Source organism: Nothoprocta perdicaria, unplaced genomic scaffold (genome assembly GCF_003342845.1).
Source record: "Nothoprocta perdicaria isolate Ctin4 unplaced genomic scaffold, notPer1 scaffold_84, whole genome shotgun sequence".
In the NCBI taxonomy this organism is placed as follows: domain Eukaryota; kingdom Metazoa; phylum Chordata; class Aves; order Tinamiformes; family Tinamidae; genus Nothoprocta; species Nothoprocta perdicaria.
This window is the reverse complement of record NW_020456132.1, coordinates 2,541,138-2,568,177: the sequence shown is the minus strand read 5'-3', so window position 1 is coordinate 2,568,177 and position 27,040 is coordinate 2,541,138. Positions and strand designations below refer to the sequence as shown.

General features: G+C 46.2%; 1 protein-coding gene across 1 annotated transcript in view; it reads left to right on the top strand.

Annotated features, from left to right (window-relative positions):
- Positions 1-23,333, top strand: part of WNK1 (WNK lysine deficient protein kinase 1) — a 110,173-nt gene extending 86,840 nt beyond the window's left edge. The window contains exons 22-33 of the mRNA XM_026052151.1: positions 56-1,491; positions 5,135-5,218; positions 9,395-9,481; positions 10,037-10,106; positions 11,490-11,569; positions 12,088-12,746; positions 13,847-14,049; positions 14,790-14,984; positions 16,233-16,304; positions 18,604-18,645; positions 21,643-21,830; positions 22,119-23,333. Of these exons, the coding sequence (XP_025907936.1) occupies positions 56-1,491; positions 5,135-5,218; positions 9,395-9,481; positions 10,037-10,106; positions 11,490-11,569; positions 12,088-12,746; positions 13,847-14,049; positions 14,790-14,984; positions 16,233-16,304; positions 18,604-18,645; positions 21,643-21,830; positions 22,119-22,433 (3,431 nt within the window). The 3' untranslated portion in view covers positions 22,434-23,333. The remainder of the gene's footprint in view (positions 1-55; positions 1,492-5,134; positions 5,219-9,394; positions 9,482-10,036; positions 10,107-11,489; positions 11,570-12,087; positions 12,747-13,846; positions 14,050-14,789; positions 14,985-16,232; positions 16,305-18,603; positions 18,646-21,642; positions 21,831-22,118) is intronic.
- The last annotated feature ends 3,707 nt before the right edge of the window (positions 23,334-27,040 follow it).

The following is a 27,040-nucleotide window of genomic DNA, read 5'->3' as shown; positions in this document are numbered from 1 at the left end:
ACTTGCCCAGGAGTGTTTATATTTACCCAGGACTGACACTTTTCTGTTCTTTCAGTTGCTGCATCTCCCTTACACGGTCCCGGAATGAATCTCTCCCACTCGGCGTCGTCGCTGAGCTTGCAGCAGGCTTTCTCTGAGATCAGGCACGCGCAAATGACAGAAGGACCTAGTACCGCTCCCCCCGTGTTCAATCAGGCTGTCCCACCATTCCCACCTGCACTTTCCACCATGGCAGGCAGTGGTGCTCCCTCTGCATCCGTAGCTGCTCCTTCAGTATCTGTTCCTTCCACTACAGGCGTTTCTGTTCCAGGGTCTGTTACTTTGCCTTCAGAAAACGCAGCTGGTGGAGCTGCACCAAGCACAAGTGTCCCGAGCTCTGTTTCTCCACCTGCGGCCTCACAATCTGGACAGCAGTCAACTGCTGGAGTGGCTTCCAGCGTGAGCGCCCCTGCTTCCTTCCCCCAACCCACCACATCCCAGCCTGCTCAGCCACTGCCTGGAGACATTGCCCCTAGTACCAGCACGCCGGCCTCTCTGGCACTGTCATCCACCCAGATTCCCGGTGTCCCTGGTCCTGGTGTCATGGCACCAGCTGTGACTTCTCAATCCACTCCTCAGCTTGTAAGTAGTTTGGCAGCGCCGCAGACATCTGTTACCCTGTCTCTGCCTCAGAATGTGACTTTGCAGCTTCCTCAACTTAGTAGTAGTGGCTCTGTCTCCAGCCTGGCAGAAACAACAGTTGTGAGTGCTCCACAGCCCCTCTCTGACAGTGGGCAACCTGTGGATAAATCACAGCTCGGCAGCGCGGCTGGATTGTCTCTTCCAATCTCTGCACCTTTATCATCTTCAGCAGCAACAAGCATATGTGGATCAGCCAGCCAGCCAGTGATACATCCTTTAATCATCGCATCAGCAGTTACATCAACACCTGTCCTACCCYCAATTCCAGGTGCAATGTCCACGCCTGTGTTGCCCCAGGTGCCCTTGCCTGGTGTCTTACCACAGCCCGTTACCAACCTGCCTGCAGTGCAGCAGACACTGATACACAGTCAGCCTCAGCCCGCTCCGTTACCCAACCAGCCTCACACTCACTGTCTCGAGGCTGATGCTGATGCTCAGTCGAAAGCACCCGGTATTGATGATATAAAGACCCTGGAAGAAAAGCTGCGCTCCCTCTTCAGCGAACACAGCAATGTTGGAACAGCACATCCGTCGGTGTCGCTGGAGACATCACTGGTCATGGAAACGACGGTCATTCCTGGCGTACCAACCACTGTGGTGGCTCCAACCAAACCCCTGACATCCATTAGCACTTGTATCCCACCGAGCAGTTTGCCCCTGGGGGCCACGGGTTTGCCCGTGYTGACACCAGTGGCCACTCCTGGGCAAGTGATCACCCCGGTCAGCTATATTTCAGCACCGAGCAGCATTGCAACGGCAGCAGTGAAACCAGGGACCTCTCCTTCCAAGCCGCCTCTAAGTAGGGTACCGGTAAGGAATGAAGCTTTTGTGTCACTATTTAAATACTGTGGAAAATGGCTCTGTTGATCAGAAACCCCTTTGAAAGCGAAACATTTATTCAGGCAGGAGCGCTTTGCTTGGTACAATATTTGAATGAAAGCTTTATCCTCTGCCTGACTTAGCTTGAGAAGAATTTATTCTGTTCATATTGAAAAAAAATGTTGAGTTCTATATTGTGTCTCTCTAACATCCATGTTAGTATTTTCTTCTCCTACATTGTGAGGTGTGAAGCTTGTTTATTTTTCAAATAGAAGCTTGAAAATCTTGCTCTAAACAGCTTTTTCCTTTATATGTATGATCACTAAGCTGAGCCAAGGGTGGTTGTGTGTGGTTTCCCAAAGTAGGTGTGACAATTTAGCTTTGCTTCTTATCATTGGTCTGGTGTTCCTTGAAGGCAGGGGCAGGTCTGACTCTTCCTGAAAGTCCTCAGCTGTTCAAGCAGTGCCTGGTTACTGTTTTCCTTGAGATGAGTTTGAGAGGTCTGAATACCCGGAAGCTTAAACCCAGTTTTTGTTGTTGTTGTTTGCTGAATCACACTCTCAAACAAATGCTCTTTCATAACAGGGTGCATATCACATAGCTGTGATATGCAGCAACAACTGAGGCATTTTGTAGAAGTTGGTATTAACTTGCTATCCAGGAATGTCAGGGTGTGAAAATAGAATAGCCTTTTCTTATAGCGTTTTTTTAGGAGACTGGCATTTCTGCATATGAATTTTCTTCTGACCTGTTGAAAGTGCTAAGTATAAATGAATTGAAGAGACTTTTAAAGTCCTTAGCAAACCAAACACCTTAGAACTCACTTCCCATTACTTTTGTAGTATCTTTTCCCAATGTGTTGTGCTGGTCTCTCCAGCCAACCTTTTTGTTAACTATTTTCAAGTTATTCTAATTAATGCTCTAGTATCTTTATTCATGAATAGTCTTATTCCCTTGCATTTTATTGATGCAGGTTCCCCATACTTCCCCCATGGTTGTGTATGCAGTAGTGCTAGTAGATTTTCCCCCTATTATATTTGAGCCAGTACTTCTTTTAGGACATAGAGGTGAATGGAATTTACTCAGACTCTATGTTTTGAGTTTTGATTTTTGTAGACAATTGTTCTCCCTTTCTGTGTTTCTCTGTTTTGATGGATCTCCTCTAGGAAGCCCAGCCAAGTCTCTGGAGGCATCCTGCCCAGAGTGAAAATCCTGGCTGCTGTATTTTTTTTACTGGAGGGAGAATCACTAACACATTTTCCCATAGGGAAATGTTGTTGTATGCTCTAATGTGGAGAGCAGGGCAACAAAAAAATAAATTTCAGGTTTCTGGCTTTATCTTTATAAGCCAGAATTTTAATTTTAAATAAATGAAATGTCCCAAGGTTGAGTTAGGAAGCAGAGCTCTTCATCTGTGTCCCTTGCCGACCAGACTCAGGTGATTCCTTTCCCAACCCTTTTTGCAAGAGTGAAGTTACAGGTGGGAAATCAATCAGGTACCATTCCCGTGTGGTGACAGATATGTTTGTCTGAGACAACTCCAGAGATGATGTTACCAAAGAATTGGAGAAATATTTTCATCAATTTCGTAAGCAGTGAGAAGGTTGCTACAAATTGGAATAGTGTGTGATTACACCAATACATATAATTTGTAAGATATGAGGAAGAGTAGCAGCTGCCATAGCAGGAACCTCTGAGATTTCAGCCTTTGCTGAAAAGTAGGAACTAGAGCTGGAGGGGTGAAAGGGACCAGTGGATGGATGGATGGAGCAGAGAGTATGGATATTTTTGTCCAGTTTTCTTCCTTCTATTCCACTGCAGTTGTTGTAAATGATCTCCCTTTGTGCAACTAAAGTAAATCATGTAAATATAAAACTTTTCTTGAAAGTTGAACATATGCTTTGCTGAGAGACACTCTGCAGTCCGCTTTCCTATCAACAAAATAATGGAGTTGCCCAATGTGGCATTTGTTTCCCTTTTAGATTGAGTTCAAGCTCCAGGTGGGAAATCTCTGCCATGGAGCAGAGAGGGAACACATCCCAAGGATGCAGGGAAAAACCCAGACATGGAGGAATTAATTTATGTTGAAATTAAGTTTGGGGGGGGGGGGGGAAGATTTAAAAATAAGTAAAAAGTAGTCCTGGTGTGGAAACTATTGGAGTTGTTAGAAACCTGTTAACTAGAAATCCATGATCAAAAATGTTTGGGTTTAAATTTATTTGCTATTTGGGGACTTTGGTCTATGTTATGGGAAAACTATCTTTTCTCTGAAGTCTTTGCTTAGAAATTCTTGCGTGTTTTTCTTAAGTTTAAGTACATTTTCTATGGTTGTTTTTCAGCTTTAAGGAGCTTAACCCTTGGGTTTTGTTGGGGAGAGAAGGGGATTTTTTCATTTTTTTTTATAATGACCAGTCTGTAAACTTAGAGAGTAAATGTTTTTTGACTTGTTATGCATTTATTTAAGCAGCTTTTGCCTCTTATTAATAAGTTATGTTATGAACTTACCACAGCTTATCAAGTGAGTGTGTGCCAGGAGAGCAGGTAACATTCACATGTATGTTCCTGGTGCACCACAGAGCTGAGCTGACGCAGCTGGACWTGGTCCCTGATGAAACGTTATTGGGAGGGTAGGTGGTCATGGAGGAGGTATTCCCTGGACACTCATTACTGTGCTTTGAACCATTAAGTGGTGACAGCAGGGCTACAGGCTAGAGCAGGTTCTGCTTGGTGAGGACTCAAGAAGACACTGAGCCAGTTACAGTATCTGACAGGGTTTGCTGTGATAAAGGGGAAGTCATTAGACCAACATCAGCTCACAAAGTCGTCACCCAGTTCCTGAAGTCGTAGAATTCTTTTTCAAGCCTCTAGGTTACACCTGAGGAAAGAATTGCAAGTTGTGCAAGAGGCTAAGKGGTAAGGGGCTTAATTCCTAGACCTTCCCATTTCCATAACAATTGAAACAACTAACTGGAATGTGCTCTCTGACTTTGCTGTGAGGCTACCATGCCTCAYTGTAACCTTTCCAGTCATCTCCCTAACCTCTTCAACATTCCTGGATGACTCCCCCTATCCAGTTGCATGGCACAGTCATCTTTCATGGTGATCAGCAGCACCCTCCGGGTTCAAAAAGGGGATGAATCAAAGATTGATATAAAAGGGTAAAAAAAAGTTTGTCAACAAATGGAGACTTCCTTATGACGGTTTCTGCTGTCAAGTTGTACTACAGGGAACAATTTGCCAGAAACGTGCCGAGTGTGGGTGTAGGTCTGTTAAAAGGAGGCTGAGCAGGGCTGCGTTCCTGCAGGTACTTTTATCAAGTACCTGTCTTGGAAGTACGAGGGCTTTTCTGAGGCATTGTTGTAGTAGGGCTTCTTGCAGTCTTGAAATGAAATGCCCGAGATGATTTGCTTCAGAACAGAGCAGCTTCTTTGAACAGGATTATGGCCCTTTTTTTTTTTTTTTTTTTTTTTAAAGTTAACTGTCTTTACAAAAATCCCTAAAGAGCCCATGCTAACTTTCAAAGAGAAAATCTCCTGAGGCTTCTCTGGTATGACATGACTTAGAGTAACTTGGTATCTGATCCTCCTGTTGTTCCATGTCTGATGGACTCGCGTTTCCTCTTCATTATCCTTAGGTGCTACCAGTAGGGTCTGAACTTCCAGCTGGCACTCCGTCCAGTGAGCCGCTGCCACCTTTTCCAGGACCTTCACTAACTCAGGTGCTCCACAACTCGGCAGATCTTATCTGCTTCTCTTCCTTTTCCTTTCAAAGAGCATGTTTCGATTAAACTCTCCATTGCATGTTATTAATGTCTTTGGTTTTTCTGTTCTTTTGACTGAATAACCCCCTTTTTTTTGCAATTGTAGCAGTGACCAAAGTCACTTCAGAACTGGAGATGTAGCTTCCCCTTTGGGTCACTGTACCTGGTTCCTAAAGTACAGGAACAATAAATCAGGCCTCTTTTTTTTTTTTCCTTTTTCTGAATTAACTTGAAATTAAGAGTTTTTTTAAAAAAGGTAACACAGGTGAGTGTGTGTGTGTGTGTGTGTGTGTAAAACTTGGACCTGCTTTCTTCCTGCAGTTAAAAAATATAATAGCAAAATAATAGCTCCTTAGGAAAGTACTACATCCTGCAATTAAATGTTCATAAAATCACAAGGTTGCTAGCTCTGAGAATTCCAACTTTTTTTTTTTTTTTTTTTTGCAATTACTAGACTCACATTTTACAGTCTTTCCGCATTTGCTAAAGTACTTTTGCAGGGCACTTTGCAAAGATCAGATCAGAAGATCCGAAATTAAATCAGGAGTTGAAGTCTAACAGTGGCTTAAACTTGCTCAGTTTCTATTCCTATATGCAATAGTTTAGTAGTGCTTTATATGAAAATTGAAAAGGGGGGGGAAATGTAACAAAAAACTGTAATTTAGAACTGTGTTATTTTTATGTCTTTTAAATGTTATGCAGTGAACTGTAACATGGGGATGCTATACTTCAATATGCAAAGAAAAGTTGAAAAAAATAACCAAACAAAAGCCCTGAGAACCTGAGATAGGGATCTGCTCTTTCTGAAAGAAAGGAGTCATTTGGCAAATAAGTAGAAGGAAGGCTATTGACAGAAATGAAGTCAAGCACGTTTTACACAGAAACATTATGCCAATTTTTATATTCAGACCTGTAAAGAAGTTACATTTCAAGTGGATATCTATKGATGCTTAAGGCTTAGAATGATTTTAAATGAATGTCTTAAATCTAGTGCTTTCTGTGTACATGCAACTTTACAAAGTGTTGACCTATTCCATCTGTGTTTAAGGACACAGTGAGTAGTCTTAGAAAGGAATTACTACCATGTCCTAACTATAATTTTAAAGTTAATTCCAATAAAATAGCAACAATATGAAAATGTATGCCATATGTATTATCAGAGTGACCTGATTGATTGATTTGTTTTTTTTTCTTTATCACCAAGTATTTTAATGGTCACTTAATAACCTTGACAAAGTTCTATTTTCTAACATCCTAATAATGGTCTACTAAGTTATCTCTTAAACTGTAGATCCTGAATTCAAGTTTCACCTATAGAAGTGAATTTAAAAAGATGATTTAGAAGTCWCTTAAGTTTAGCAGACTTCATTTTTTGCTATTTACAATGACATGACAGGGCAACTTTCCTATGTGAAAGCTTTAAAATTGACTGTAATGCAAAGGAATAATTTTACAAGATGGTAGATAATTCCARCTGCTGAGGCAGCTTGGTTTAAGCTGTCCTGGGTCACATTATGCTGCAGCTAAAACTGTAGAAACTCAGCTGCATGTAATAGGGTGATAATCCCCAAAGATACCACCTGAATGGGAGTTCCATCCTCTCTCTGAAYTGTGAGGAACAGCATGCCCTGGTGCCAGAGATGCAGGCAGAACTGAGCAGCAGGCAATGGATAGCTGCTTTCTTGTGGGTTTCATGGTGGTTATGACAAGAACAGTCACTTTTTAAGCTTTCTAGTATATTTTTTCTCTCAGTTGCAGTAAGCAGAAGCTCTCTATAGAAGCTCTGGTTTACGCAGCACTTGCTCTGGTTTTCCTAGTAAATATCATGAAAAGAGATTCTAAAATATCACAAAATAGACAAATTTGCATAAAGTATGTCCTAGATGTAAGAAGAGGAGCACTCCAGTAGTCCTAAACTATAATGTGCTGCATGTTGACCTCACCCTGCATGTTCCTGCTGCCCAGGAACCGCYTTCCTGGTGCTCACCTGGGGATGCAGATGCAATCAGTGCTGATGGCCACCATGAACCAGAGGTCTTGCAGGTGGCCTCTATACCCCCTCCCCAATTTTTTCTTCCTTTTAATGGAAACTTGTTTGAATGTTTGGAGAGTAAGGAACAGTCTGTCACTTGCAGAAAATATTATTTAACGCTAAAAGGCAGGGATTTATGCTTTTTATGTAAGAAAGAAGTCAAATGTGAATGTATTGCTTTTGGAACTGTCACGGAAAGGAGAATGCAGCTGTATGTCRTTGCATGTAGCAGTTTAAATAAGTCATACAGTCTTCTGCGAGTAACTGGGCACTGGGTCTCTGCTGCCTCTAAGCTGTGCAGAAGGTCTCTGCTGACTCTTAACTGTGCAGAAAAGCCAGGTCTTTTCCTAGCAATATTCTGTTAAAGGCAAAACAGTTTAGTGGTTATCCTTAATTACGTTCTCACCACGCACAGTTATAGCAAAGAGATCTGGAAGCAACTGGGTAAAGCCAGTCCCTTAAGTTTATGACACTTTTTTTGGTTACTGTTTTGAATGTGGTATCTTAGTATTTTTTTTTTTTTCCAGAACTCACAGGTTTTGTAGCCACATGGAWAACTTGAGCACACTACCACTGCAGAAAGCATCTTGCTGTTTATTACAGCTCCTCCTAGAAGGATCTGTCAYAGGGAAGATGCTTGTCCTCTGCAAACAGCTTTCACCTCTCATGTGAATTTGGGAGGCTGTAATCTGGGAGTGTGAGACAAAATAGGAAGAGATAAACTCGATGAAATCTAATCCACTCTTAAGAGCATTTGCCCCTACCACATAAATACTGTCTGGAAAATTRTTGATTTGTCTTAAAAATAGACAAGCTTGTCTTCATTATTATTCCTGTCCATAGATGACTACAAACGTTTCTCCTAATTTGCAGATAAAATGCAGAGTATCTCAGACCCGTTTACGTCACACGGTTCCTCAGTCTTAAATAGTTGTCCTCTGTCTACTCCATAATTTGTCTTTAAAGCCTATTTAGATTATTACATTATTTTCCATGCTTCTTTTTTGCTACCCTTATTCCATTAGAGAAATGTTATACTCACATCATTCTATATCAGATCCTTCATTTGGTTATTTGGATTACATCTCTTTTGGTGAGCATGAGTGATGAAAACTTGTACGGTATTCCAAAGGAAATCTTTTTAATATACATTGTATGATTTTACATTATATGAATTAACTTAGTCCACTTACCTGGTAGAGATTTTGATTCCTGGGCAGARTCCTGCAGAAGTCTGTATTTTATTTACTCTATGGGATCAAAAATCGAATTTAATGTCATATACCAGTGCTTGTTTTCCTTCATACTTTCATTATGAATTTGGGCCTAATTCACTTTTTTAATGCATCCAAGCTTTTATTATATTTAAGATAATTTTAGATATCCCTCTTCCCACATTCTCCATTTTCCCTTCCTCCCGTAGCAATTTGGCCACACTTGAGACTTTTTAAATGATGGCTCAAGTTGGAATGATAATCTAGGAGACCATCATTTGTTTGAATAATGACTCGAGCAGCTGAAAATTAAGTAACAAATCTAATTGAGAGAGGCTCTGCCGCTATTTCCATCTTCCTCTTAAAGTCATTCCATGTAGATAGGCCTCTGAAGCAGCTTTCTACATTAAATTAAGAAAAAAAGAAAGATTGAAAAAACCCTCCATTAGCTGCAGTTTAAACATGTTGGTTTTTGAAATAATGTGTTTGAAAACTTCTAAGAGCTTGTTTGCTTAGTGTTATTTTTAATTTCTTCTTTGAAGAGTTTGCATAAACCATAATATAAGCTGCCATCTCCTTATGGATCAGGAGCTGTAGAACTTGTCATGTGTTTACACAGTTCCCCAGAGCAGGAATGCAAACATCTAACTTCAGGAATAATAGAAATATCAGTTAATGCTTCTCTTCTGTTTTGAATAAGTGTGTTACTTAAATTGCTTCTAGTCTTGTTTTGATTTAAGCTAATCATGCAGGAACTAAAAGCGATAAAAATATTGAAGCTGTASTGGCTGCTTGAGGTTTTAATGCTAAATGTGGCTGAATTCTCTGAAATGCAGCGTGTGTTTCTCTTGGGCTAGAACAGCTGTTGACTCTCTCCTTTTTCATCAGTCCCAGCAGCCACTGGAAGATCTGGACGCCAAGCTGAGAAGAACCCTTAGTCCGGAGACTGTCCCGGTGACATCTGCTCCTGCCTGTGTAAGTGGGCAAGGGTGGCAATTCGTAGTCTGGAATTAACTGCCATGTTTTCTAGAGTTTGTGCTCTAAGGTTACTGTCTTCAATATTACTGTGCTGGTCTTTAAAGACACTCAATATATTGCTTTTGGGCTCAACTGTGCAAATGGAGACTGAAGTGTGACCTGTTGCTCTGTGGGACTGAGGCAACCAGATGTGATGCCATTCTGGGAAAAACCCATAGGTTGCAATACGAYCTATCTTCCCCAAGACTGATATTGGTATTAAGTCTTAATTCAGCTTTTCAGGTGAAGCCGTATCAAACTAGAAGGGGGACTAACTAAGGGGGAAAAAGAAACGAGCAGTATGTCGGTCTTAATTTGGGAGAGATGTTAAAATGTAAATCTGAACTTTCAAAAAGATTATAATAAAAGTTCTATAGAAAACAGGATAATGGTAATGAACATTGATCTACAAGTGACTACTTAGGTCCTAAGGAAAAATTTTTGTATTATGCAATGTATTAGATGCAATTTAATCATACTAATCTTGTTTTTTCTTTTTTTCCTTGAACTTAGTCTGCGCCCTCAGTAGCATCCACGACGGTTACCGGGCTGGTGTCCACAGCAGCACAGTCCCCGAAAGATGGTAAACTGCTTTTCTGTTTCYGATGGTCCCTCAGCATGGAGCTATCGCACCAAATTGTATGGACTAGCATGCTGGAAGGAGAGGAAATTTTTAAAGAGTCAGAAAATGTCCTTTTTTAAAAGAAGTAACATTTTTTTAAGATGTGAACTGGTTTTTAAGAACTAGATTGAAAATTTCCACTGCTGGCCCGGAGATGGGAGTGATATATACATGTTTTAATAATTCATCTAGGATTTAAAGCCATCCAAAATGCTGAATTATGACCTGCAAAGAATCTTTAGTACGCTGCTGTAGTACAGCTTCAGGATGTGAAGAAGCTCTTTTCTTCACATTTTTTATTATTATTTATTTGGCAACAGGAGTATGGCCTTTTATTTTGTGCCATTGTTCTGTATCCTGTTCATAGGCTTTCTCTTCCAAATCAAGGATGTTTCCTTCCTATGAGAGAGCAATTAAAATTAATAAAAGTAGTAGGAAAAAGACTGTGTTCTGGCTTCTCAAGAACAATGGAGGTTTGAGTGAATGATTAAGAAATGAAGTTCGAATGTTGAAAATTTTATTTTTTTTTCCAGAAACTGTCAGTTTTCTGACAGTTTCTGTCAGAAAATGGTTTCTAAGCTAGTTATTAAACAATGTTTGAGAATTTGCACRTGCCTGAAGTTCAGTGGCAAACTTCAAGAGGGAATAAAACCAATAGGAAAGTAGTGTAGTTGTGCTTTGGTGTGTTAGTGGTAAATTGTATCACAAACCTCATTGTCTTGTGAGAAAACGAGGTGCATTTTGCCTGGTGAAGTTTAGAGGATAAAAGTAAATGAACAGGGAGGCTGCTTAATAAACATACAAGTTGTCCAATAGAACTGGTTTAAAAATAGAATGCTATTTCTCAGCTTGGTAACATTATACCACCAGAGCCTATAGCAATGAAATTTGGAGCTGGCATCCAAGAATCCAGCTCTCAAGGCCTCAGGATGCTTTAAAAAAAAAAAAAAAAAAAAAAAAAAAAGTTAATACATCATCTTTTCTGTTAAAAAATTGTCTTTGGCATTTGTGAAATCCAGCTAATCACTGTGAGTATGGACTTAAAAAATGAAAACTCCTATTGCCTTTCATTCCAGCATAACTCTTTATGCTTTTTTTTTTTTTTTTGGTGCTTTGGCTACTGTACTTCACTAAAGAACATTAAGAACACTATAGAAAAATACTTAATTTTAATACTGCAGTTTTATTTTCTAAATGGTAAAGCTGAGAAAGAAGATCACATTCAGTGAATCTAAAAGCCTGCTAGGCAGTAACCAATAAGTTTGATATGGATAAAAAGAAAAGGTTAAAATTCAGCTAATTTGTTTCTAATTTTCTTCTGCATGCTGTTCTCCTCTTTTATAGCTTCRGCATCATGTGGTGGAGAGAGCAGTGCTATGGCCACCACAGCAGGAGCTGGTGTTCTTAAAATGGGACGTTTTCAGGTAGGAAATGTTAAACTGATCGGGTCGTTGATCCAGAATCCTTACTGCCTATTGCCAACTCAGTTTGTCTCTTGGTAGACATTTTTTAGCTGAGAGAAAATGTTTGTATTGAGCTTCCAATGCAGTGTTCTGCTCAGACACTGTCCCCTTTCAGGGCAGAGTTTGGGCTCGATTATGCAGGTGTAGCCTATGAAGAGAGCCCTTCATCATGCCAGGCCTTAGCTGTGTTACTGTTGGCCTTGGCCTCTGATGCTTTGGTTGGGTTAGTGCTGGGATATTCAGTTTGTGTCCTGCCTGTGAAGGAATGTTAGGTTTCTTGGAGTTAAATCATCCAGATTACCTAGAACTGCTGCCTTTGTGTGGTGGCTTGGTCCTTGGAGGGAGGAAGCAACTGTCCATGTGACATTGGAAAAAAGCTAATTATTTTCCCCTGTCAGGTCCTTCTTCCTTTTGGGAGGTAAATCCAAGCACCACGTATCAAAGAACTCAAAGTCTCTTGATTTGCGATTCTCTCCTAGGTCTCGGTGGCCGTAGATGATGTGCTAAAAGAGAGTGACAAACCTGAAACGAAGCCAGGGCAATTTGAAACCACCTCCTCTGAATCATCATCTCTTTCTGGCAGCAGCCCAGAGAGTACACTGGTAAAGCAGGCCGGCAGTCGGAAAAGTGAGGCTGTTGCTGGCTCATCCTTGGACGTGGTCGATGGTGTTCCTCACCCGCTTCCCGCGGTGCAGCTGCCCGTAGATGCTGGGCAGCCCACTAAGGTCGGGCGCTTCCAGGTGACGACGACGACGGATCAAGTGGGGCGCTTCTCAGTGTCCAAGACTCAGGATGAGGTCACCTGCGCAGAGAAGGAGCCAGTGACTCTTCCTCTCCCTGTGGACTTGGAACAAGTTGCAGCTTCGGCTGCAGCTCCTCAGAAGGAGCTGGAGGCCAGGCAGTCCCCGCACATGAACGGCCCATCCTTGGAGCTGGAGGCCGCCTTCCTGAGCGGCATGGCCAAGGAGATGGATGAGGGCTCAGGGAGCCCAGACTCCCTCCAGCACCTGGGCTCAAAGATCAGCCTCCCTGTCCAGAGCCTTAGCAACTCGTTCAACTCTTCTTACATGAGCAGTGATAACGAGTCGGATATTGAAGATGAGGACTTGAAATTGGAATTGCGTCGGTTACGGGAGAAGTAAGACTTGTTCCTGTTCTGTTTTTCCCCTTTCTTTCCTTTTTTAGCCTTTTTTTTTTAAAAAAGGCAGTCATGTGCAATATATGCAACAAAGGCTACMTAAACTTCTTTTCATCTAGACTATGCTTTTTATTTAAAAAAAACTGCTTCAAAAGATGAAATATTTTGCTAAGTGTCAGGACTGGTTGTCAGTGTTTGCATGGTAAGAAAGATACATTAGAGGTAGAGAAGTACGGAATTATTCCAGAAATCCATAGGCACATTTGCTAAGCTTCATTTTCTAATACATAGTCTTTCTGTGTGTGTTCATATACAGATTGGATGAGACTATGTAGGTTTATAGTTCTTGTGTATCATTGAAATTTAGTAGCTATTGGAAATACTGATGTCTTACTTTAAGTGACAACAGCCCTGCATTTCTAAGCTGCACTTCTGACATTTCCAAAATTTCTGTCCTCCTCAAGAATCCCTGTTATTTTAGGAAAAAAGCTTAAAAGTCAAGCAATGGAGCCTATTAACTTGTTTATGTTGGAAATATTTACTTTTTTTTTAATAGGAATAGGGAATTTCATATTGTGTGCATATAACAGTTCTGAAGATTCAATGGAATAGTAACATGAAAGTCTCCTAGGCCATGGCTCTCAGCAAATGAATGATTAGTTAGCCCTGCAGCACTTACATGAAGTCTGTTGAATGGTCAGATCTTCTGTAGTAGGTGTATGTTCCTCTTTGTACTTGTGCTTATCCCGCCTTTATAAGTACAATATTGGGAACTTCGTATTGGAATTCTGGCCACAATTAGACCGCAGTGGAGAATGTGTATGTGCAAGTGTTCTGCCATATGTGTTCAGTGGATATTTGGGGTCAAGATGCAATTCAGCCTGTCTTGTGTGTTAGCGGGAGCTTGACCACTAACAAAGTCCCGGGTTCTTTTTTGATGGAGGAGAGAGAGGATTGTGCGTGTGTGTGTGTGTGTATATATATATATATATATATATATATATATATAAATATATATATAAAAATATATATATATATAATTTTCAGTATGATTTAGACATACAATATTTTTAAAATAATTTTCTTCTGTGACTTTTTAGGCACCTTAAAGAGATCCAGGAGCTGCAGAGCCGCCAGAAGCAGGAGATTGAATCGCTCTACACGAAGCTGGGGAAGGTCCCCCCTGCAGTAATTATCCCCCCRGCTGCACCCCTTTCGGGAAGGAGGAGACGACCCACTAAGGGAAAGAGCAGCAAGTCCAGTCGTAGCAGCTCCCAGGGAAATAAGAGCCCGCAGCTATCGGGTAGGACTTTCTCCAAGTCTTTTGAGTGTCCCTGTGACTTTAAACGTAGAGAGCCTGGTGTTGGTTCTGTCTCGTGCTGAGCTCTTTAAGTTATTATCTTGTGAGAGAGATGTTTAAAAACTTTCAAATGGCTTTTGCTAGCTTGTAAACCAAAACGTCAGTGTATTGAAGTTGTGGATTTTATTTTGTAGGGACTAGTCACAGGGCTCTGATTAGGGGGACTGGGGAATATCCTTTCCGGAAAGAAAAGTATAAAATTAGAGCACAGGGAATAAAACTTTGCATTTTGGATAAGCTTTTCTCCTTCCCTCCTGGATCTGATTTTGCAGAATGGATCCGGTCTCTCTGCTTGAATTCTGAGATACTGTTTTCTCTCTCTACTGTAGTAGCACTTGAGCATAGTACTGCTAGTATTCTTATACTTCAGAAATAAAATATTTTTTTTAAAAAGCTGATAGATGTCAAAGTATGACTATTGGCTCAGTAGATTAATTCCTATGGAGTAGTGTTTGTATATCCTCTCTAAACTGAATGAGGAGGAAGTGTCAGTAGGAAAGGATCACTGGCATCATAGCTCAAGCAAGCGTTTTGGTTACCTGATAGCGACTTCGCTCCCCACTGCATGTTCAAGTCAGACTTTCCTCTGTTCCTTCTGCTGCCCATGGGGAGCAATGACAAAAACGTTGAAAATGATTGAGGAAAACTGAAGCATTGAAGGTCTCTCTTGGTGTTTCCYGTAGGCAATTTGTCAGCTCAGAGCGCGCCGTCGGTCCTGCCCCCGCAGCAGACTCTTCTCCCTCCCGGWAGCGGGCCGGAGACGGGCCAGAACCATTTGTTACAGCCCCTCAAACCTTCACCTTCCAGCGAGAACCTCTACTCTGCCTTCACCAGTGATGGTGCCCTCTCGGTACCAAGCCTTTCTGCACCAGGCCAAGGTAAGACTTGAGCTGGAAGCAGTGCCAAGCTTGGCACCAGGGTTCTTCTTGAGGAGCGCTCAACCTGATGATAATTGATTTTAACACGTATTGTGAACTCCACTGGGCACTTGAGCTGTGCTTGGAGATTAAAAAGAATGATTTTTTGCAACTAGATTTCTAGGTTCCTGCGTAAGTGAAGTGAGTGGAAGCTTTTGCTGGAGTGATGAATACCTAGTGTATGACCCCCTCTCTAATGAAAGCACTAAGGAGAACACACTCATAGCAGCAGTATTCTTCTGATCGGGAAGAAAAGCACTAACTAAGAGCTGAAATGAAAGGATGAAGAGACAGATGAGAATGGGAAGGCAAATGTGAAGTGAGATTTAAGGAAAGGGAGGAGCAGCYTTTGTATAAACAGATAATTGAAATGGAAGGAGATTTCAGAAGACACTGAAAGTCCTTAAGATGTCAAAACTGCTTTGGCTCTTTCTAACAGTGGAGATTTCTAGTAATCTGAGGTAAGAGAGTCATGGTCTGCAGTTGTGCATTCAAGAGTCATCTGGAAGGAAGAGGATGGAATGGTTAGAAAAAAGTGCTCACCTTGCTCAAGTCACGGATTACTTGTAATTTGTTAAGATATTATTAAATAATTTCTTGAAGACTCATTTATGATTTATTTTCAAGGGAAAGTTTTACTGCCAGTCATTGAGGGAATGATAGGTTATGATTCCTTTACTGCTTTTGAATGTAGCTGTTCCAGTTTTTATCCTTTAACAACATTTTGAAGCGTTTTTCTGTTGAATTCAATACCTCAATTCTATTAAGCGGTTTTGCTAGAACTAGAGAAATACAAACAGAAAATGGAAAAAGGCTTTTGGAAGGAAATTTTCCTAGAGATTCTTTTTTTTATGAACTGTTTCAAGTACATTGGAGCTACTTGTGCATCCATATACTTAGACTTGCCCAGTAGCTTTTCTCATTGGGCATTTCTGCCAGGATTTGGCCGTCCTATGGGCAGCAACCTTTCAGTTGGGTTATATGCCAGAGATGAGCACAGCAAACTTGTCCTGATGCCCCAACATACTGGAAGGAGTCTCTCTGCTCCGTATATAGTGTCTCCCTACTCCTTGGCCCACTCTGAGGCTTGTTCTTGTGTGCCATGTTGATGCATTTCACTCCTCCAACCTCGAGTTGCTAACATCCTGTAGTGGTGTTCTGTCTCTTCTCCTCTCCTCTCTCTGTTCTTCCCGTTTTGTTTTCCCACAGGCTGTGCGAAGTTTAACTGTGCGTCTGAGAGAGTGACCTTCAAGCCTGGTGGCAGGAGGACCCGATTTCTGAGTACGCCCTGCTTGGCTCTTTGTGTGTAACACCTTTACTCCTTCCTTGTCTGGTTTTTGTTCTGTCTTTCTTTTTTGTTGTTGGTTTTTTTTCTGCTGCTTGGATCTGACTGTTTCATGCAGCCCATTCTCATCTACCACTTTGTATTCCCTCCCCTCCCATTCCCATGGCTCGGCTGAGCTGCTCTTGGCTCTTGCACCTTTAGAAGTTTGGGTTCTCGTGTCAGGAACTCTCTGTTAATAAACTCAGAGCGACAGACACCAATTTCTGAAGCTTTGGGTGGAAACCTGTGTGGCTGGTTCAGCGAAATGGCAGGACCTGGGGAGAGGCTGCAAGATGTAGGTCCAGGGGCCTCTGCTTTTGGCCTGCCTAGTAATTAGGCTTCAGCGTGAGACTTGGAAGGGAACAACGAGGAAGGTTTGTGTTTCCCAAATTATTCTTTCACTGGGGTAGTGCTATTGTAACTGATAGGGAAAGTTTTACTTCTCCCAGCAGTAAAACTACTGTGCAAGCAGGGTGAGCTTTGTCGCGCTGTCAGCATGAGTGCTGACTGCAGTGCAGAGCATCCACGCCTCCTGGAGGCAGTTAAAGCTGACCTGGGTTTATTAGCAGGATAGTAAAAGATCAAAGTGCTGAGGGGTTTAAATACATCTGTAAAATGTTTTCAAGAAGACTCAAGAGATCTTAAGTTACTAATGGGCCCAGGTTTAGAAATTCCTCCTGAGACTAGGAGACAGGCAAAATAATCCACAAGTAGCAGCGAAGATGGGAAAAGAGATTTTTTTTTTTTCGGACATGCTGTCAACCCACACAAGTTGCCTTCCAGTCGCTCTGACCGTTCTTTGCCTTGCACTTGCATGAGGCCAGAGGAAAAGAGAGCCCCAAACCGACACGCTCGAGCTGGGGCGGCTGCTGCTGCTGCTGCTGCTGCTGCTGCGCTGCTTGGCATCGGGCGCTGCCGCTGCCCCGGGCTGCCTCTGCCGGCTGCACCCCGCGGATGTCCGACCCTTGTGCCCACCCCTGGAATGCTGCGGGCTTTAGGAAGCTCCGGGTGCTCTCCGGAGGCGCTGCTGGGAAGCCCTGGCGGCGCGGGCTGCCTTTCGGCCGAGGCAGCGACTCGCCCCRGCCTCCCGCAGAGACAGCGGCGACGCGGCCGCCTCCGTCCCGCCCGCGGGGGCTGCTCCTGGCGCTGAGGAATTGCAGGGATACCTGCCCTCGCTGGACTGGGGGGTTAAATCCTAATGGGTGTGTAATTCTCCTCCGGGCCTGCAAAGCGAGTGTCCTTAACTGGTTTTAGCTGGAAGTTTCATGTGCGCTAATTGCCGTTTGCGATGCAAAGATTTATGGCATCTTTCTGGGAAGAAGTTAAATTCTTACCAAAGCCAACTTTTAAAAATTCTCTAGCCCGGCCTGTGCCTTTTTGGGGTGGGAGTGTAAAGAACAGTCCTTCCATTTCTGGAACTGGCAATGGGCTGAAGAGCATGAGAGTGCATCATGCACTTATAAGGCCTGGCCTGGCTGCAAATTGCACATCATCGGGTTATAAAAGGAATCCTCTGGCATGCGTATGGCCTGCTCATGGGATGGCCGCTGAGTGGCAGGGATTCCTTTTGGGAAGCGTCTTGTAGCTGTCCTGGGAATGCCGGTGGCTGTGGCAGAGGCCGGGCCCGGCGCGGGCCGCCCGCTTCCCGGAGCCCCGGCCCCTCGCGGGCAGCGCCGGCCGGAGCCGACGCACACGGGGAGGCGGCAGCGGGAAGCGGAGCAGAGACCKACGCGTTTAACCGGGCGGCGGGAGAAACAGAGCGGCACCGCGCGCCGGGAACAGGCCCGGCCGCTCCTCTGCTCCGGGAGAGCTGGGAACAAGCGGCAGCAAGCYGCAAAAGCCTGTCAAAATCGCCCCCTTTTGTGAAATATTCCTACGTTTGGGGCTGTTAGAGCCCTTTCCACTTCYGGACAGAAGCAGCAGATGTCCCTGCTTCTTCCTTTCGGGGTAGCCATAACATTTGCTGGCATTCTTCCCTACAGTTTGGGAATTTCGAAGAATAAATGCAGCAAATGGTGGGAAGGGGAGGGCGTCTTTTTCTGAAAGTCCACCAGATTAACCAATCCTGGCAATTTTGGGCTTTGTTTCCTGGAGTGTCCCTGCAGCAGCTTGCAAGAGCGCTGCTGCGAGCCGAGCAGAGCCCCGCGCGGCCCTCTCCTCTGTTTCTCACCGAGCTTGTCGTGCCGTTTGCTGATACTAAACGTTTCTCACTGTTTCTCTTACCTTTTAACAAATGACTCTCTCTTTGTGCTTCAGGGAAGATGGTGAAAAAAGTCTGTCCTTGCAACCAGCTCTGTAGTAATTATCTTATTTCTGTTATCTCCGGTTCCTGATCGTGAAGCTTCTCATCAGCTTTTTTTCTGGTCGCTGAAGCGCTGCCTCCCTGACTGTCTCCAGCACAGCATCTGTCTGTCTCTGTTTTGCCCTCTCATGTGTGCTCCTTCCTTAGCCTGTTCCATAGCCTGCCTCCTGCTCCTGCAGACAGTGGGGGCAAGGAGCAGCCCTTGGCTGCGGAGCCCTCTGCTCGCTGCTAACGGCCCGGGCACTCGGGGGCAGTCGCTGGCTGTAACGTGCTCCGATGGTGCCTCTGAGCAGCTGCTCTGTTCACAGATCTGCCTGGGTTTGCCAGCTCTGTCACGTACCCCGTTGCAGAGACTCCTTCAACATCTTAAAAGAGAAAAGAGTGAGCCGCCGGAGAGCTCAAAGGTGTCTCCCAAAGCAAGAAACGCTGAGAAATGCCTGCGTGTGGTTGCAATTTAAGATTGTTTTCTAGGTGCCTTTTATCTGTTGGCTTATGGTGGGGGGGAGATAAGAGGGCAGAAGGAAGGTCCTGCAGGTAGCAGGCTGCAGAGAGAAGCCTGTTTCGCGGCGCGCCCTTCGCGTGCGAGCAGAACATGACGTGGGGGACGGCTGCTGTGGCTGAGCAGGAATGCGGGCGCCGTGTCCATTGAACGCTGCAAGTTGAGGCACTTCCCCCTCACGCTCTTCGGGACGGCCCCCTCTGCTCTAATGCTGCAGCTGGGAGGCAAAATTCCCATGGAGACTTTTTGCAAACTCTCATTACCTGGAAGCTCCGGTAATTTTATAGCTCACCTTTAACAGCAGGGGCTCATCTGCCCTTGGCTGGCTGCCCGGGACCTGCCATGGGAGCTCCCGAACTAGTCACTTCTGTAGCCAACGTTCTCATTGCCTCCCAGCTCCCCAASCACTGAGCAAGCCCAGCCCTTTCCGAAACCACTCCAAAATGCTCTTGGATCCTCTTTTGAGCTGACCACACTCGGCTGTGCTTGAGTAATCCTCTCCCCTCCACAGCCCGAGGAAGCCKGGGATCCCAGGCTGTAAGCTGCACCCTTCCTGGGTAGGGGGAAGTGTGGAATATCAAAGCAGATATTGGCCATCGTGAAGAGCATGAGAGAGGGAGCGCCAGTCCCTGCATGAGCCCTCACAGTGGAGCGTGGTGATTCCTGCTATTGACCGCTCCTCTTGAGTACATCTGCCTGTTGCTTTTGCCTGGTTTTMTCCTAATTTCACCTGCCATATCATTGCTGTTTGCACTCAGTGTACTCCAAGCCCTTTGCACATTCCGCACGCTCCAGGTTCTCAGAACTTCCTGGCAGATTCTCCTCACGGCTCCTAGCGCACCCCTGTCACTCATCCCTGAGCTGCTGCTCCCGCCGCTCGGGGACCCTGATTCCCTCCTTCCCACGGGGCCAGTGCCAGCTGTGCCGGAGGGCAGCACGGAGCAGCAGGGAGGGCCCCTTCACCTTGGGCACCAGCACGACAAGGCAGCAGCGCTTGGCTTAGCTAGTTAGTTGGTCACCCCCTGCCTGGTTCACTGCTGAGCACGGAGCGTTCCTGCGGGATGGGAGCCCGTCCCTTGGGAGGCCGTGTGGACGGTGCCGTGAGCCGGGGCCGCCGGTTCGGGGGAATGAGCTGGTTGGGCAGGGGACAGCGAGGGGCTCCGGTCGCTCCCGGGCCCTCTGGGGCTCCCCTTGCAGCCGCTTTCCTCATGAGAGCCTGCCCAGCGCTTCCTAGACACCCAGCTGCAGCCCCGGGGGCCTGTGAAGGGAAGCGCGGGAGTGACTTTGGGAAGCAGGGAGCTGAGGASGGGCGCTTGGAAGCAGCGCTGCCTGCCTCCTGTTTGAGGGGGATGCTGCTGACCAGGTTTGGGAAATCCCCGTTTGCTCTGCCTTTACCACGTCCTTCCTAAGAGACTTAGGGGCTAAGGTTTGAGCACAGCTTGAGCATCGGTAAGCCAGGATACGCTGCCCTGCTGCCAGGGATTTAGGAAGCTCACTTGCTAGAACACAGCCAGCCTCCTGTAGTGCTGCCGCAGCGCAGGGCTCGCCTCCCAGGGCAGCTCTCGGTGCGAGGCGCRCAGCGGGGCTGCCGAGGACAGAGCTGCTCCTGGGTGCTCTCCACGGGAAGGTTTGCAGCGAGCTTTCCAGCAGAAGTGAGGCCTGGCGTCTGTGTGAGGGCACCGTGTGTCCCTGCGGTCAGCCCGGGGAACGGGATGGAACTTGCAGAGCGTGCTCAGGGAAGAGCTGCTCTCATTTCTGTCACCTTTTAAGCTGTTTTGGTTGTTTCCATCCAAAATGCTTGTTCTTCTGACATAGGAAATCTGAACATAACAGCCAAAAAATGCTTTTAGAGGCAAAAAGCGGAATTTAACGCAGTGCAGGCTTCCCCTGCCGATCCTGGCTGCCTGGAGGATGAAGGCAGGACCTCTGCTTATCCTCAGGAACAGAAATGTGGCAGCTACTGGAGACAACGGTTGCTGTTTCTCGCTGTGCTGCCTTGTGTGATCCAGGGGATTTTTTTCCTTCGTTCTGGAGCGGAGATAACTTCCTGTGGAGCAGCTGCCTGCGCTGCTCCTTGCTGAGCACCAGGGTTGTCCTCCAAGCTGGAGCTGGTTTGTGTTGCTGGTGGCTGCTCCTGATGAAGGGCCATAGGATGAGTGGCCTGGCCGTGCTGCCGTGGGGTGTTCAGATCTCATCTCCTCTGCCCTCCAYAACGAGCTGGGGGTTGCTGCTGTTCCCCTGTTAAGAGGACTGCGTGCAGCACTTCTTGAGAAGTAAACGTACCTACAAAATACCGTTTAATCTGGAAAAATGACACTAGGAATCCTTGTACTTCCCTGTTCAGCGCGTGCCAGAATTGGAACGTAGGATTAATGTGCATGGCATTTTAACTGGCTCTCTCTCCTTGTGCCATTACCGCAGTTATTAAGTTCGCTAGAGCAAGAGTCTTTGATTTCCAYGACCAGAGCGGTGATTCCCGTTCCTTGCGTTTCAGGGACCAGCAGCACCAACACCGTCGGGGCTGCCGTGAACAGCCAAGCTCCCCAGGCCCAGCCTCCCGCCATCGCCTCGAGCCGCAAGGGGACGTTCACGGACGACCTGCACAAGCTGGTAGACAACTGGGCCCGAGATGCCATGAACCTCTCTGGCAAGAAAGTTGGCAAAGGGCACAGCAACTACGAGGTAAGGCCGACGGCGCCCGCGCGCCGCTGCTGCCCTCGCTGTGCGCCAGGCTGCCACGTGCAGCGAGGGGAGAGTTTCTCTGTCGCCCGGGATGCTGCTCCGGAAGGATGCTGGCTCTGTCCTTCATGTCTGGGGTTTTGCCACCTGCTGTGGCAGGGAATGGGCTGCCCGGAGAGGAAGATGGGGCACACYGTGTCCGTGTGGTCCACGTGGTGTGGGCCAAGGGGGTTGCCTGTGGTGGTCAAGCACAGCTGAATAACTTCCTTTGGGTGCTGGGTTGTCTTTCAGGGCCCTGGAATGGCAAGAAAATTCTCGGCGCCAGGTCAACTCTGTATCTCTATGACATCCTCCCTGGGTGCTACGCCCATCTCTGCAGCATCAGCTACCTCTTTAGGTCCCTTCCCCAAGGCCATGTGCCCTCCGCAGCAGTACGGTTACCCCGCAGCGTCTTTCCCAGCCCCGTGGAGCGGGACGGGGGGCCCAGCACAGCAGCCCCTGGGCCAGTTCCAGCCCGTAGGTGCCGCCTCTTTGCAGAGCTTCAACATCGGCAACTTGCAGAAGTCGATCAGCAACCCCCCCGGCTCCAACCTGCGGACCACTTAGCCACGCTCGGAGCCCCTGCTGGCTACACCCTGGGGCAGGACACGGGGAGGGAGACGGGGCCGCTGTCAACGACTAGTGCTGCAGTGAACTGGGAGCTTGCCAGACTGGGAATTTCTCTTTTGCCACCGTTGCTGTCAGCTCTCTGTCAAGGGAGCTTCCCCACACACTTGCCAGGGGGAGGAGGATGATGAGGCATCCCTGTGATGGGACAGTGCTTTTGGCCGAGCGGTCCCGCTCTCGTGCGCAGGGGGAGCTGTGAAGATGAGTCATGGGGGCGGTTAACGCAGCCTCGCTGTAAAATTCCTCTGTGGGCCGAGGCTGAATCCACCTGTGTTGAGATRGGAGAGGTGAATCCTAGCATGAGGCTTTAGCACGCTCCCCATCTCTCCCTGAAGAACCAAGCCCAGGAGAAAAGCTGTCCAAATCCCCCTCCTCTCCSTCTCCCCCAAACAATCGTACCTGGCTCCAGAGTGATGGGGCACACGAATGGACTTGCAGTGCAGCCCGTGCTTGATAGGTCATTACTGCTTTAAGTAAGATATTAACAGCTTTGACTGCAGCATTAGAGCAATTTAAATTGTTTAAAAAATTTTAAAAGTTCCCTGCGGACATGTACTTACCATCAGTTTTGATGTGGAAACACTGTGATATATAAATGTTGTTGGACAACAGTAGTTTAAAAATGAGTGGAATATAGAGGGTTAAAAAAGTTAAAAAGAAAAAAATGGAAAAAAAGCTAGCTATATCCTTATACTTATTGGAGACACTTTAACTTTTTCCTTTGTATTTTCATTGTATTAGATAAATAAATGTGAATGTAAAATTGTATAAATTAATGTACTTGAATACTTGTCTGTTCTCCCAGTATGCTTGCTGGATATTTTAGTGCCTTGGACTTCTCTTGCTTCTGCAGCTAGCAGCATCTTCCCGGCGAGAGCCCCAGGMGGACAGAGGGCAAGGCGAGAGCAGGAGGGACGCGGCGCCCGGGAGCGAGCGCGCGCGCGGCGCCCCCGCGTCCCTGCGGAGCAGGGTCCTGCAGGAGGTGCGTGCGGGGGGAAGTCACGGAGGCGGCGGGAGGTGGGACGGAGTGCGGCGGCGGGTGAGCGGGCGCGCGGGTCTCCAGGGCCCCCGGGCGGAGGAGCAGGACCGGGGGCGCTCCTGAAGGGTCTCGCCTGAAGGGTGAAGAGCTCCGGAGCGGGAGCTCCCGGAGAGGCCTCGGGAGCGCGCGCCTCGCGGTGAGGCTTTGACTCCACCTGGGCCGCGGTGAAAATGTTGGGTCAGGATGTGGTTTGAGGGCGAGGTGTCGTTGCTCGTTGGTGTGGGCTTGTCTGCTGGGATCACCTCTTCTTGTTTGGTTTTGTTTTTCTTAATTCATTCAAGCCAGGACTAGGCTGTCCTGGCGCAACGTCCATTGCCGGCAATGGATGCACTTGAAACAGCCGGCATCGAGAATTTTCCTCTCTCTCGTTTGGAGGATTTATCATTTTGTTCACTTAAAAAGAATTTCAAACTGGTACCAGGACTGTAAGCAACTGTCACCTCTTCGCAACTGTACTGTACCTTCTGCTTTATTCAGTTTTCCCTTTTCATATTTAAGAATACTGGTTCCCTCTTCAAAGTAAAAMATAATGCCGACCAGTATTTCCGTCGTGCTGCGAAAAGCTGCGGAGGGTCCGGGTGCTGCTTCCCGGGGCTTGGCGGGAGCTCGGGCGAGGGGCTGGAGGCTGGAGCGGTGGATGTGCCGCCCGGGAGCACCACGAAGGGTGGGAGCTGCTGTGTCCCATCCCGGCACTCGCGCTCCGTCGGGACCGGTGTCCGGGTTGCTCCTCTTTTTGCTCCGCAGCAGCGTTGGCGGCCGGGCAGGCGCGAGCAAGCGGCGGGCGCGAGGCCTCGGGCAGGCGGCYGCGAGGCGGAGGAGGCTCTTGAGGTGCAGGACGAAGGGGCCGGGGCGCTCCCGCCTTGTGCAGAACCGGAGCGCGTTGGTCGGGACGGACGTGGATGCGGACGCGGATGCGGGAGGAGCCGCGGGGCTCCCCCAAGGCGGGCTCCGAGGCAAGGAGCAGCTGCAGCCCCAAGGCGGGAATGCGACGCGGGCAGGGTTTCCTGGCGGGGAACTAACCGGCTCGCTGCAGCACGGGGTTATTTAAGTTTGATCTAGCAGGTTTGAAGTCGTTTTTCACTTAATGTTATGCAAGAACTGGTTTTATTTACCATTGATTTTTTTTTTCTCTTCCCTCCTGTGGATGAATAACTGAAGTCTAGAGGAATAAACTAATGCTACTGAACTGTTAAATTATTTTGTTTAATATTACACTTTGAGTATCTTTTTTCCACATAAAATCTGTTTCTGAATTACAAGCGTTTTCTTTACATTATTTAACAATGTACACTGTAAAAAAAAAAAAATTAAAAAAATAAAATGAATTCAAACTTTGGGCTTCCCTGGCCGTAGTTAATTGTATGTTTTGCACTAAAACCAGGCATTGCGCTGCTTGTACGATTGCGCTTTGTGCTGCAATTTGTTACCTTTGTAGAATATTTAATGAAATCATTCAAATAAACCAAACCTGCTTTTGTTGAGCTGTGGGTTTTCTTGTTGAGCAGCAGGTTCCAGCCTCTCCTTCCTGTTCATGGAGTAGCCGTAACTGCCTGTTACCCCTTTGATCAGAGGAAAGCACAAGAAACCCATTTTAATGAGACCCTTAACTTCTCAAAAGCAGTTGGCAGGAATGAGTCTTGGACCTTTGGACACTCTGAAGGAGAACATCCAAGAGGAAAGGATGCTCTGAAGCAAGAAACTGTGAAGGACTGTTCATAGAAGGAATTTCCTTTATGAAAGGATGAACCTAAATGTGTAAGAGACAGCAGCGCCAGGTACCTTAGGATGTTGTAGTATGGGTGCTGGTGTGGCTGGTGCTTGCCAAGTTACCAAAGAGCAGTGAAATGCGCTTAAATGTGATGGTCAAAAAGTGGGCAGGTGTCCTGCATTGGAGCAGAGCCCTGTGTCTCCTTGCAGGAGGTCTCTGCTCCCTTTTGGCAACCAAGGGGGTGCCTCAAGGGCCTGGGAAAGCCTCCCTCCCATCCCCTGCCCACAGTCCGACSTCTCCTCCGCTGCTGTTACTCCTCTCTGGAGAGAGGGAGAGAAAAGGGGGTGCCCCAGGGCTGCTGGGCAGGAGAAACTCTTCTGCATCTAATGGATCTAATCTTAGATCCATTGGATCTAATACAAATTCCAAGCCCAAACATGTGGTGTACCTACCGGCCTGGTAGGTAAATAGGAAGAGTCAAACTACATGACAGGGTCGTTCTCAAACAGCTGTGGAGTSACAAGAACTACTTGGTATTTCTAAACACTAATTACTGCTGCATTTCTTTCCATTTTAAGCACAGCTTCTATTATGACTCATGCTGCTGAAGTCCTTAAAGGGGAAAAAAAAAAAAAAGCATGTGCTGCTTTTTTGCCTTTTTTCATTTGAAAAAGGGACATACCCTGAGGGGTATTTCAGTGAGGTCTTTTAGAGGAAGCTCAGCCACATTCGAGCTGTTTCTGGAGAGACCTGTTGTTTTGAGCACGTGAGACTCTTAATGTTTCTCTTGCAAGAGTTTGGCAGTGCTGCGTTGGTCTGTGCTGTCTGCACATTCCCTTCCTAACAGGCATCTTGCTTCATCTGTCACTTCACAACTTAAAGGTGTGAAAGGTGGGKTKTTTTTTTTCTTTTTTTTCTTCCCCATAGCTGGTCTGAATTTGCCACTGAGAGAGAAATGAGTTTGGTGAAATGTGAATTTCACCACTTATTTTCTAGGTGGCTTCTGACCATGTGATCTGTTACATATAACTTGTCCTGCCTTTACATAGTAAATATAATCCTTGCTTGTTTTTGTCCTGTTCGGGAAGTAGAGGAATAGTAGGAAATCTTTGAAAAACACCTGGTGAAGAGGTGAAAGGACAATGCAAGGTCTTTAGGAAAGCRGAAGAGCAACAGAAGTACGTTCTTAACACCTCCAGCATATTGACTTTAGATTGCTCGAAGAACCTTGGCCAGGTAGACAGAGATGTAAAAGCAGCAGACCAAGGTCCTGTTTCAAGTCTGACCCTACCCTCAGGGTTGGAAGAATCAGCGGTTGTCTAAATAACTCTTCAGGGTTCAGCTCCACGTGSATGTGGCACCCAGTCTCCCATCCTCACAAGAAGGGAGAGGGAAGACCAGACTTATCAGGATCTGGGATAGTTCTCAAATAATACCTAATATTTTTTTCACCTTTCCTTCCACTCTCTTGCTAAAGGAACAGCAGTTGCTTTGTTAAAAACTCCCTTTGAACCTTTTTCCTCCTTGCTGCCTGTGTTARAAGAAAGGCAGTGAGAGCCATTACCTTCCTCATTGTACCTACTCCAAGGGTGTTAATTTCTTGGAGCCTTTTAACCGGGAACTGAGGTGCARTGGTTTGAACAGCACTGAGTCATGAAGAGCTTCAACTGGGATTTGTTTTCCAAGTCTCGTCTTTATTTTAATATTAAAAAGGACCCAAAGCTTCTCTAAAACCTCAAGGAAGAACCGTGCGGCTCCCATGCCCTTGCTGTGGGGCCTGTGGGGCGCAGCCTCCCTTTC